Here is a 13,192-nt window from a genome sequence, read left to right as displayed (position 1 = left end):
AAATAACTATGGTCAGTCTTACAGGCAGAGATCCACTTCATCTTCAAACATAGGTGTAGAAAGTCCCTGAATATATTGAAGGGCCACCAGAGATTGTATTGCAGTGTTTGAATAACTGTATGTCACAATGTATTGAGACAACAGCACGATGCAGTCTTGCCGTCCGTCAGACCAGTGTAGCATAATTTTTAGCTCTCTGCAACACCATTCAACACCATCTACTTTCCTCTGTCATTGCCTCTATGGCTGCTTAGGGATATAGGAAGGGTTCCCAGCAGATCGCTCTGTGGTGCCTCTGGTGTGAAAGACACCTTTTGCTCAACAAAACAAGAGGACTTCCAATCAAACCTTTGTTTTATGGAAGCTATTTTCCATCTCCCAAAGAGCCACTTGCAATTCTAGAACCAAAAGATGAGTATTGTTATTGTAAGATGACTGCTTGTAAATGAAATGAAATATAAACAGTGTTTTAATAGTTTCTTTTGTGAGAATATTAATAATCTGAGAAAATAAAATCCCCATGTCTTTGCCTTTGAACAGGTATGTCTTCTGCTATGGAGTTCAATACAGTGGAGCTGAGACAGGAACTTGAAAATGTGAAGAGCATGAAAACAAAATTAGGTGATGTAGCATTTATTTTGTATAGCTTCCTGTAGTTGGCAATTTAATAAGAAGCCTTCTTTAGGGTATCAGATGAAATTTGTTAATGTATGCATACCGAAATTATTTGCAGTTGTTTGAAATCAGTTGTGATCCTAAGCCTATGTTTGTAAGTGTACTCATTTGAGTTTCTACAGATAGGTAAGACAACACATCATCATGGCACAAAGACGTTTAACCAAATAAATTGAAAAATGTGCAATGGGAATTTTTGCTTTTGCTTTTTATATTTCTGTAGAAAGATGTATTAAAATATCACTCCTAAAACAGATACAGTTCAGACACCATAGCATCTAATACATCATTTGCATGCTTTTGATCATTTGGGAGGAGTGAGACACTACTTTCCCCTAGATTTTTTTTTTTAAATGAGTGATTTAAGTGAGACTTTTAATAAAAATAATAAAACTCTTCATTTTTAAAACATTCTGCTGCTGTTTCATTTCTTTACTTGTCGGGGTGTCACCCTTTTATATGCAATGTTTGCTACTTAAAATTGACATTTTCCAAGTTACCGCATAGCATCCAAGACTGCAGTTATTACTATTTTAAGTGTAGGGAAATACTGCAATATCCTAGATACCTGAGTGGTAAGTAAATGTTAATTTTTAGCCTAAATGGTGATGTCCATTATCTAATTTTTAAATTAATCATAGATCTATATGCTGACTAACCTGAAATGGCAAGAGTAGGAGGACTATTCAGTATAAATGACTGTAATATAAGGCCCTACTTCATTCAGTATATTGCGGAAATTGCTGATCCCGGAATATTAGGCTTCCACTGCAACTTTGATTTTAATTAGCTGATTTGCACAGTCCACAATTTTGCATACATTTTGAGTATGTGATTAGTGCTGCACTAACAATCAATCCATGTAAAAGGCTAAGTGACTGGACTTGATTTCTACAGCAATTCGTTAAGACTTTAAGTCTCCTAAATTTTATATTGTACCAGCCATGTGTTTTTAAAAATGAATGTAATAACGTTACAGCAAAATGTCTGGTTATCAAAAAAAAATCAGCAGGCTTAACCTAATATTTGAATGTTTATATCATTCCAGCAAATTTTTCTTAAACAAATAGGTCTACTGCGTTTTTTCCAAAATACCGCTATTAATAAAGGTCTATTATTACTTTTCTGCGATTTTTCCATGTCTTGTCCGCAATTCAGCTGCAATTATTTGAAGATCATCCCACGATTCAAGTAGGGCCTTACTGTTATACCTTTTTCTTTTCTATGAAAATCTACATACACAGCTTATGCTCCTTGTAATATCCCAGCATTTACTGTAACACCACCCTTACAGAACCCTGTTGGAGCATAGAGCTATCCAAAAGGCTGTGAGGGAATAATGTAAGTTTCAAGTATGCGACAGGGTGTGCCGTACAAAATAAAAATTTGAAAAACTGCGCCATGCTAGAGAAACACCCGTACAATTTGACAGCTTACATTGATGTGTAACTGTGAGCATTAGACATTGATAAAAATAAAACCCAACTTAACGGGAGCTCCATTGGCTTCCTTTAATGGGGCTTCATGATGGTTTTGAGATCCTGGTTTTGTACCGCTCTGTGCTACATTCTAATATAAATGTTCTGTCAAATGATTGGTACCCAACTCTTTTGGCTGCAGTTGTTTTAGAAGGTTACATACAATTAGAACATGAATCCGTAAAAATGACCATTTGAAGACTATTCAAATTATGGTACTAAGTTTCCTTTTTTCCCCTGTGAAAAGAGCGGAGAAAAAAAGCTTCTGCGTGGGAGAGGAATTTAGTGTATCCAGCTGTTATGATACTGCTGCTCATTGAGACGGTAAGAATTTCACTATCTTTTTTCCAGTATGTAGAGGCTTCTCAGTTACTTGGGGGCTAATTTTAATAGTTTTTAGTAACGTGTATGTTAAACCATATGAAATCTGTTTGTTTCCCTCCTCAAATTTTCTTCACAAATATATTGGTGTTTTGTCTTCACCAAATTACATAACATTAAACACTGTTTAAATGTTAGCCTTCAGAATTGACAGAATGTCTCTCCTTCTTTATAGTCCATCTCAGTTCTCTTAGTTGCCTGCAACATTCTTTGCCTGTTGATTGATGAGACTGCAATGCCAAAGGGATCAGGGGTAAAGTAAACTTCCTTTCCTTTATTATTTTGAAAACTTCAGAGATGTGTTCAGAAGACTTTCTTGTAAAAATTCTAGTGAGAGACTGGACTTTGGCTTTAAAAACACTGTATTTCACACCTGAGATTAATACTCTGGGTTCAGTCCTCGAAACACTTAAACACATGCATAACTTTATTCAGATGAGTAATCTCATTGACCTCTCAGCGGAATCAAGCCCACTAATAGGGAAGGAAAACACAGGTAAATGGAGTGCCGTCAGGAACCTGACGCTGGTATCTTTTTTTTTTTTTTTTTTTGGTGTTTTGAATTTTTAAATGGTACAGTAGTAATAGATTTTAATAGGAAAATAATCCATTAAAAACCTGTAAAACAACCCTGCCCATTTTCCTTTTGTGTTTTCATATCTTTTTTACACATGAAACACAAATTTTACTCTTTTAAAAATACTTTATCTCAAGAAAATAGTGGAGAGCTCATTGTTAGCATTAATTGTGACATTGTTGGGTTTCTTGCTGGTGGTTAATGTTTTTTTTCCTGCATGCATACAGTCAGGTCTTGTACTTGCACAGCTGCATTTAGTAGAAGCTGCTGTTCTGTTGTTAACATTACATACAGTAAAAAGAGTCTGGCTTTAGGGAGTGAGAATGTATATAAAATATAATATGGGGTATAGATGTGATACATATGTAAATCATAATGCTGGAAACCTAATTGTTTTCCCATTTTATTAAAACGGCTTACTTAAATTTGAATTCTAGCTAATGTAATCACAAAGCGTGTGAGCCTAAGTTGAGATCACCCTGAATTTATAGAGTTGTATCAGGAAAATATTTTATTTTACAATGATACTTTTCATCTATAATAGCACCTTTCAGCCAAGGATTTTAGAGTTTTGCTAGGGACAAAAGTTAACTTTTTGAACACTTAATGCTTGTATCTCATTAAAATATGCAAAGTATTTTTCTCCTTGTAGGGGCCTGGAATAGGAAGTGCCTCCCTATCCACCTTTGGTTTTGTGGGAGCAGCACTTGAAATCATTTTGATTTTGTATCCTTTCTTTAAGTAAGAATTCTGTCTGTTAACAAGTATTCTGTCTAATTTTCTGGGACATTGGTCGTTTACTAAGACATTTGCCTAGAAAGAAGAAAGAGACAGGTCAGTCCTTCTCAAGCACTCGAAGTGTTTTTGTTTTTTCTTTGGTTCTTAAGACTTTTAGGAGACTGCTGAGAACTTGAGTGAAATTTGCATTCCTTGGAGGTTCTTTTTTCCTTGATTCTCACAGCTATCTTATGGTATCCTCTGTCGTCGGCTTCTATAGTCTTCGCTTTTTTGGAAATTTCACTCCCAGGAAGGATGACACAACTATGACAAAGGTAAGGTAAAGTCTGAGGTAGTGATGCACCTCCCCCCACCCCCTTTTGTTGTTTTTTTTTGCCACCCAAGACAAACTGGCTCTTTTAGTTAGTAATTGCCCTGAATGGCTCATTTGCAGTGATCAGTATTTGTTTGTAAGCTGCGTAAACACAAACTGGAAGATTTTCAAAATGCTGAATGAGTGGGAAAAAGGATGTGCTCTGTTTAGTTTGGATGGCATCCATTCATTTGTAAAAAGCCTGGAATAGCAGAGCTTGTTAACTAGCTATAGAAAAGCTAGTGAAAGGACCCCCCGCCCACCCCCTCCAAGGAAACTATTGCTAATGAGTAACTTTGATTGTGCTAACTGTACTTCAGGGAGCTTGTTTGAAATCTGAAGAACTTGGTTGCTACAAGTAGTACAAAGTAATTCAAATTTGAGTAATTAAAGTAAGACTGAGGAGTTCTATTCAGCAACATTTTGCAGTCTGAGTCTAGTTTGACTTTCACCAGTTTGGCATTGGTTTCAGAATAACAAATGCTGAGACGCATAGGTTTCTGATAAAATATTCCCACAAGCTGACAAGGGGGAGGGAATCAAAAAGCAGGAGGCAGGGTTTGGATTTAATTAAATATTCAGTGTATACCAGTGTTTAAGAAATTTCTTCTCAAATATAGCGTATTGCTTTAATCTTGCCAGGAATTCTTGGCAGCAGGAAAGTACGTGAAGGCAAAAGAGCATCACTAATAAATGTGTGCTTTGAAATGTTCATAATGTCTGCTCAGTTTTCATTTACAGTATATTAAGAATAGTTTAGAAAAAAAACAAAATATAAGTAAATACAAAAGTTTCTACTTTGCGATCTTTAACAGATATTTTATTTACTTGTTAATTGTTATAGAACCGGAGCTGAACAAACTGCTTTCAGGAACGGAAACATAAGTTCAGTTTCAGTAAAACTGCAGAAAGATCTAACATTGCTATGCTGTTAGATTGTTAGTTTCAATTTACGGGCAAAACTTAGTGGAAAGGAAACATTTTGTCTTTTAGCCTTTTTATAATTAGGCTGTAATCCTGCAAACAGTTAAAACATGTTTAACTTTACACATGAGTCATCACAAAGCGAATGGAATGATTCATGTGCATAAAGGTAAGCACATAAAGTATTTGCAGGATTGGGGCCTAAATTTTTAAATGAATGATAGTTGCTTCAAATGATGCCGTCCCTATTTTTTATGAAAGCCTGTGGTGAGCATGTTTATAGATTAAAATGTAGTATTACATGCTTGCTTATTCATTTCTCTGCTGGTTTTAATAAGTATCTGACTTTGTCTATCGTTGGAGGTAAACATTTTGCGAATGACACTTATTAGAGATGTCTAGCAGAAGCAAGAACAAATTAATTTTACATAATCTAAAATAAAATTACATTTTTAAGTCTAATTCACAGGCTGTAGCTTTCAGAAACTGTTCTTTGTCAGAGCTCAGCTGCCATATTTCTTTCAGCAAAAAAACTATTTTGATGGTGGTATTCTTGTTCACAACAGATAATTGGAAACTGTGTGTCAATCTTAGTGCTCAGCTCTGCTTTGCCAGTGATGTCAAGAACACTGGGTAAGTTTAATACAAATATTTCAGTATCGTAACAGTGAAGTATTTTTACTGTGTTGTATGTTTTCATAATGTTTTGATGCAGGCATGTAAATGAAATGACCCAGGAAAAGTTAGACTTTGGATATATATTAAAATAACTTCCCTGGTGTTTCTCAGGAACTATAAATGACTTCATAGTTTTACTTTGACAGTCTTTGCTGAAATCGAATGTATAGCTTCTCTAAATCCCAGAGCACCATGAATTATACATATAAATAGGGTGGGCAAAATTCCATTTTTTATTTTTTGGGGATTTCAATGGATAATATAGATGTTTTGTTTTTAAGCATTTTTTCAATTTGTATTTATTTTAAATTTTCACAGTTGCACGAGATAGAGTGGAGTCGGACAACGATTATTTAATAATAGTAGATGTTAAGATTCAAAAAGTTAAAACTTTAAAACCATAAAAAAACACAAATTGTCCAAATTACATCAAAATATATAAAATAAATATCCTTAAATCAAACCCTGATAAATGTGCGAGCAGTATTTTTCTTTCTTTGCCTGTGTGTAAATTTCTATTATTATTGGTGTGTGTGTGTGTGTGTGTGTGTGTGTGTGTGTGTGTGTGTGTGTGTGTGTGTGTGTGTGTGTGTGTGTGTGTGTGTGTGTGTGTGTGTGTGTGTGTGTGTGTGTGTGTGTGTGTGTGAAATTTATATTTACCAGTAAAAATGTAATCCTTCCAAGCCTACATATAAATAGCAAGGATCATGCTGTGAGGTATGTTTTAGAAAATACACTACTTTTTTAAAATGTTAATCAGAAGATCATGGTTTCATTTAAAATTTGAATTTAAGGAATATTTTTTTAGAGGGCTTTAGTCCTCTTAATTCAAGTAAAGCAAGAAAAAAAAGTCTAATATCATAGCTGGCTTAGTTTTTCATAGAAACTAAAGAATACTGTTGTTCTTGAAGGTAAACTTGCAGACAATAAAAAGAAAATAGATTTGAAAACTTTTGAAAGGAGTGCACAGTTATATCATGTCCATCTTAAAATAGTTTTTTGTCTTATATAAAAGCATGCATTTCATCTGAGTTCAGACAGGTGTCATAAGTGGATGGCACAGCAAGCTATCTATGGATTAAGCAGCAAGTTAATGCCTGGAGCATAAAGGTTTATGAAGTGTTAAACACACTTAATGTATTTAGCTTTTTTTATAGTAATGGGAAAACCAGTTGATTGTTATTGTTAAAATAGTTCTGCATAAAATAGTTCTTGCCCCCTCTAGCTTAATATGTTAAAAACTAAACTTTGGAATATTGATGGGGAAAGACACCTTGATTTCTGTTTAAAATTGTCATAGATACTTGTCCTGGAAAACTGGTGCAACAGATTAAAGAAAGAGGCTCTTTGTATTTGAAATGCATTTAAATGTTCAACCTATCAGACTCAGGCCTAAGTGCTTACATATAGGCTTGTAAAATCATATGGAAGCATTTAAATAAGTCACCTGATTTTCAGTGATGCAGAGCACTTGCACCTCCTGTGAACTTCACTGGGATTTGTGGGTGTTGGCTGCTTCCAAAAATCAGGCCACTTATGTTTGAGGTGTTTAAATATGAATATAGGAGCTTAACTTCAGACAGTCAGATTTGAAAACATCTTAACTTTTGTTCCATGTAGACTCTGTCTCCCTGGCCACACCGTTCAGACTATGGGGTGTGAAGGGCGGCATGTGCTAGCGGTCTGTGCAGTAACTCCCCTTTAGGACTCTGTCAGTGTGAATGAGGTACCTTTTAGTTTGTGCCCACAGCATCCAAATGGGGGAGGTATAGTGCAGTGTACTAGTGTGCACTGTAGTTTACATCTCTGCAGGGCAGTGTACACAAGCTTTTAGTTGCAAAAACAACAACTTCACTAAAGTGCCATCAGATAGAAAACCATTGAGATTTCCCAATAAATGAGTCTAATAACTACATGGCATATTGTATACAATCTTCTTATGAAGAATCCCATTTTAAAGGGCACAAACAAGGACAAACAAGTACTCATGAGTCTATTTCTGCACTGGGTCCCATTAAAATTCAGTGACATTCCAGGAGGGAATGCCTCTGTATGTGAAACAATAAATTGTTTGAACGATGGTATTCTAACCCAAAGCTCTCACCTTTAAAATAATGTACATGTATATATTGACATTCTAAATTTCACCAAAAATCAAAATAATAAGTCTAATATTTAAAGATATCCAATCTTAAAATCAAGAGCAAATATGATTAAGATCTGAGAAATGAAGCCACTTTTTAACATCAAGACCAGCAGAGTGTTCAAATAGCGACATTTAAAACTAGAATTATGGCATTTGTATTGTGCTACTAATTTTTATGGCATTTACCATTTTTGTTTGTCAAAATCATTGGTTATGTACTGTAATTAAGATTAACAGTTGGTATTAATACAAGATAATTGTACTGAGGAAAGTGTACATGCAGGGTGCAGTTGTTACATAGAAAGCAAATTAATGGCAAAACGCTCTTTAAAAAAAAGCAACAAAAAATGTAATAAATGAAAATCCTGGATAGTTTGTCATAGAGATAAATAAAAAAATGGAACAATTAAAACACAGCTAACAAATGCACGGACACAGCTGTCCAAACAGGATTAATAGAGTGTATTAGAGTACAGTGAGTCATGTGGTGCTTTGCAAAATATCAACATGCATTGCATTACATGTTACGCCCAGTGGCACTGAATAGATGAAAAGAAATAAATACGTTAAACAGATTCATAGTCTTTTCACAGTATTAAAAAAGCAAGTTTCTAGACTATTAAGAAAAATCAGGATTTCAGCATTATGGGAAAGGCAAACTGGGGAAAGTTATCAAGTATTTCACGTTTTGACTTTTTTTTTAATCCAGCCTTTGAATTTAAGATGAAGTATGGAGAATTGTTACATGTATTTTAGCATTCTAACTAAGGTTTCTGTCAACTCTTTACTGCCATATTAAAGGAGTTGGGGGTATTTTTATCAACAAAAAGTAAAAATGAAAAACCTAGTTTTTCAGGCCTTTTCAGCCTTTCTTTTACTGTTCTTGATTGGCAAGTGCTTGACTGTCAGCACCACATCATTACCATTGTGAAATGAACTAGGGAGCAGAGTAGTTGATAAGCTAGGGGTATGGCTACATTTGGAATTTCAAAGCGCTGCCGCGGCAGCGCTTTGAAGTGTGAGTGTAGTCAGAGCGGCAGCGCTGGGAGAGAGCTCTCCCAACGCTGCATGTAAACCACATCCCTTACGGGTGTAGCGTGCAGCGCTGGGAGCCGCGCTCCCAGTGCTGCCGCCCTGATTACACTGACGCTTTACAGCACTGTATCTTGCAGCACTCAGGGTTGTTTTTTTTCACACCCCAGTTGCAGCGCTGTAAAGTGTGAGTGTAGCCAAGGCCAAAGATTTTAGAGCTACAAACAAAATTGAGTTTGATGTCATAAAAGTATTGTTTTCCAGCTTTCTTTTTCTCTAGGATTTTATCATAAATATTGATTTGAAATTAAAACTGAAGTTGTGTGTTTATTTAATGCTGTATTTTTAGGGTTCTTTAAACACACATTCTGAATTTTAAAATCTCCGCAGAATATTTTGTCACGAATACTTTTTAGGTTTATACTTATACAATAGACTCTTTTATAGTGTAGTCTCATTGAATTTTTTTTTTTTTCCTGAAAGGGCTGTATACATGTTTTTTTTAAAAAAACAGATAAGGCAATAAAAAAAATCAACCTGCATAAAGGCTGATTTTCCAGATAAGCATATTAAAATATATTTTTATTAAAGATTGTCAAGAAATATAGGTTATAATCACTTTCTTTTACCTGCTGTCATTGAGACATGGCACTCTGTCCCTCTGATTTGTCTTCCAGTGATGCCTTCTCCTTTAAAGATCAACCCTCCTTGCAGTCCCTTCCTCTTCGAGAGTCACGCTTGCATTTTGCAAAAAAAAAAAAAAAACTTCTTTGACCCCACTTAAATATACAACTAATGCGCCACCTTTTACTTCAGGCTTCTGGAGTGTGCCTTGTTCCCTACCTTGAGTTTCTGTCTCAAACACTCTTGTATGTCCTGCAGTCTGACTTCCACCCTCTCCATTCCACTGAATCTGTGTTTAAGGTCATTCTCAACTTCATGGTCAAGTCTAAAAGCATCTTCTCTGTATTTATCTATCTTGATCTGTTTGCTGATTTTGACTGTCAGTCAGTTTCTGCTCCTTGTGTGCTTATGAATCTGTACTCTTTGTTCACCTCTTTGTCCTTTCCTTTTCATTGTCTTGGGCAGCTTCAGTCCTTTCTCCATTATCCCTTAGGGCTGTTTCCTTATTCCTCCTCCTTTTTGCTCTGTAATTTTTCTTTCTTGTGATCTTGTACCCTTTGTGTTCTCCTTAAATACTCCAGTTGATCTCAGTTGTTAGCTGCTCATCTTCAGGCTAGGTAAGATGGCTGAGGCAGAGGTTCAAATGGTGCATGTTTTTTAATGCTGTGATGTGTCATTGACCAGCCTAGAGTCTCTGGGTCAGGGTCACTGTACAATGAGGTTCATGGCGTGTGCAGCTTTGGGTCAGGGTCTCTGTACAATGAGGTGCATGGCTTGTTGTGCAGCTCTTTCCCCTTGGCCTTGGAAAGAGATGGAGTTGAAGTGTCATCACTTATCACTGCACAAAGCACGGCAGGTTAGTATACCCAAGCCTGAACAGCATAGTCTTTCCAAGTCTGTAACCTTTTTGGAATCAAGCTGTAGTTCAAAACCTGCTCCCAAGAATCTCAGATCTGAGGGTTGTGTTTTCAAAGGAAGGTTGGTGTCTGGAGCTTGTTTTTTCCCCATTTTGATGTTGAGGCCAGTGGAAACTCTTTTCCTTCACCTTATTCAGAGGTAAGACTGAGTTCTGAGGATAAGTTACCACGGAAGGACTCTTTGGAGTGGGTCCCAGGGGGAAATTGTTTAAGCATTGGCTCAATGCCCTACACCTTTATATCTGTGCAGTCTGTCTTGATGTGGTCTTCTTTGGCACAGACTCCCCTCTTGAAGCTGACTTGTTAGACCTGACACAACATGGGTTTGGAAAACTTCCTGTTTCCTTTTCTGCTTTGTCGGTAGGCACTTGGAGCTTGATAGCCCCTAGAGATTACTATCCTGACATGTGAGCTGGAGCCTGAGGTCTACCTGAGAACTAACAGGATTGTGAACTTCACCCATTTCCTCCTCCTGTGTGACTCCTATCTGACTGCAGCACTGGCACTAGGAGAGGAAGTCTTTGAATACTTAATTTCAAAACAGTGGATCCACAAAGCATGTATGCAGCCCTAATGTTTACTGTACCATGTGGTTTTGTGCCTCTCTTGGCAGGGCACTTACTGCTACAAACAGATATCTGCAAAAGCAATGAAATAAAAAAATCAATATACAGAAAAATAATGTAATTTACAGTTAATGCAGGCAAAATTATACTTTTGTACTGTTGTGCTGTTCTGTTTCTTACACTGCATATAATTTTTTGAATAAGTAATGCTAAACATTCTCATGTCATGGAAAAGAAACAAGCTTCAGAACTGTGTGTGTGTGTGTGTGTGTGTGTGTGTGTGTGTGTGTGTGTGTGTGTGTGTGTGTGTGTGTGTGTGTAAAGCAGTTAAATGTAAATTAATGTTGTCTTCTGTGAAAGGCACACAATGCTTTCCATCTTTTTTTTTATATAAGTAAGGATTTTATGGAAGTGTGACATCTTAAACAAATGGCTTTTATGATGATTGGTTTAAGATAGTTAATTTTCAAAATTATATTTATTGAAATAGGGGAACCACTTATTTGTCTTGAATTTATAACGTTATTTCAAGACACACGTTTATCAGCCTTTTATCTGAGCCACCTAAGGTATTTTGGTCAACTAACAAATGTTATACTATGACCTAGCATCTCTGTGGTAGCCAAACAAGAGACCCAAATGACCTTCAAAAAATGTTTGTTTTACATCTTTGACTGTACATCCATCTATCAATCATATGGATTTTTAGTGTATTTTTCTTTAATACAGCACCAAGTACTAGAGTTACATAGATCAATCTCCTGTATTTTTATAGTTATTCAAAAATGTTTTCAAGAATATTTTTTAAATCTTATCTCTTTTTAAATGTTCAAAAATGTAATTTTAACAGGAATTACCAGATTTGATCTGCTTGGAGACTTTGGAAGGTTTAACTGGCTGGGAAATTTCTACATTGTATTATCTTACAATTTGCTCTTTGCTATCATGACAACTCTATGTCTGGTCAGAAAGTTCACCTCTGCTGTGCGAGAAGAGCTCTTCAAAGCATTAGGTAATATGGTAAAGGCCTTGCCCTTTATTTTAACATCTACATCTTTTTTTTTTTTTTCCTTTTTCAATCATAGTTTCCCAAGTCCCTACAAATGTATTTCTGCCAGTTCTTGCTCTTAAACTAACCAAATGGGTGTGTGTGTAACAGAACCTGTGTGCCATTGCAAAAGTGCTGTTTTTCTCACTTAAACATTTCCTCCAACCCCTGCACCACACTATACCTTCTGGCTAATGTTTGAATTACCTTCATTACTGCTGTACCTCCGGGTGTTTGTGAAGGCATGTACTTTAGAGCAGGTGCTTAGTTACACCCGGTATAGTTACGGCTGCAAAAAAGTTTGTTGTAATATCTTTCTTCATTCACTCATAACTTACTAAAAAAATCACGTTTTAGGCTGAAACATTCCAAGCTTGGTCTCTGCCAGAAAGGAATTGAATTCTATATTACTAATATATTCATCTTTTATTTATAATTTCAGAAAAATAATCCTAACATTAACAAATAAAAAGAAAAATCAGAAGCTATTTATCAATGACCTTAGCAATCCTTTTTGTTTGTTTAAAGAGTTTATCATAAAGATAAAAAGTTCTGAATCCTAGGGATGGATCATTAACATAAAGAAATAAAACAATTGGAAATTCTACAAGTTAACAGAGTTAAGGTTACAGTGTTAAGGAATCTTCTGAGGAAATGGGCAAACTAAGATTGAGCACACAACCTTAACTCTGCCCTCTTGTATATTATATCTTCAGTTTTCAGGGTATTGCTAGGATGGAACCATACTCTGTGGAGTTCCTGGCATGCACAATCCCAAGTCATACCCCTCTCAAAAGTAGTTGGGTGGTATTCACATGCTGCCTCACAGAAAGGAACATTCAGCCCTGTGGTCATATAAGGTGCAGTTGTACTGACCCCCTTCTCTATCCGTTTGTACTCTCGCAGATGGAGGGCTATGAATCCTTAAAAATATATATATATATATGGAGATATACCTATCTCATAGAAGGACCCTGAAAGGTCATCAAGTCCAGCCCCCTACCTTCACTAGCAGGACCAAGTACTGATTTTGCCCCAGATCCCAAAGTGGCCCCC

At 36.0% G+C, this 13,192-nt stretch overlaps 1 protein-coding gene across 4 annotated transcripts in view; it reads left to right on the top strand.

Moving 5' to 3' along the window:
* Positions 1-13,192, top strand: part of LMBR1 (limb development membrane protein 1) — a 146,812-nt gene that overhangs the window by 122,117 nt on the left and 11,503 nt on the right. For 2 of the 4 annotated variants that reach the window (XM_030550097.1, XM_030550101.1), the window contains 7 exons: positions 541-621; positions 2,401-2,477; positions 2,710-2,787; positions 3,764-3,837; positions 4,073-4,163; positions 5,692-5,758; positions 11,939-12,100. In XM_030550097.1, coding sequence (XP_030405957.1) covers positions 541-621; positions 2,401-2,477; positions 2,710-2,787; positions 3,764-3,837; positions 4,073-4,163; positions 5,692-5,758; positions 11,939-12,100 — 630 coding nt within the window. Of the gene's footprint in view, positions 1-540; positions 622-2,400; positions 2,478-2,709; positions 2,788-3,763; positions 3,838-4,072; positions 4,164-5,691; positions 5,759-6,121; positions 6,233-10,886; positions 11,187-11,938; positions 12,101-13,192 lie in introns of those variants that run through there. The other 2 variants (XM_030550100.1, XM_030550098.1) reach the window with 2 other exon arrangements.

This window comes from Gopherus evgoodei, chromosome 2 (assembly GCF_007399415.2).
Source record: "Gopherus evgoodei ecotype Sinaloan lineage chromosome 2, rGopEvg1_v1.p, whole genome shotgun sequence".
In the NCBI taxonomy this organism is placed as follows: Eukaryota; Metazoa; Chordata; order Testudines; family Testudinidae; genus Gopherus; species Gopherus evgoodei.
Note: the sequence above shows the minus strand (reverse complement) of the source record. Positions and strands in the feature narration are given on the sequence as shown.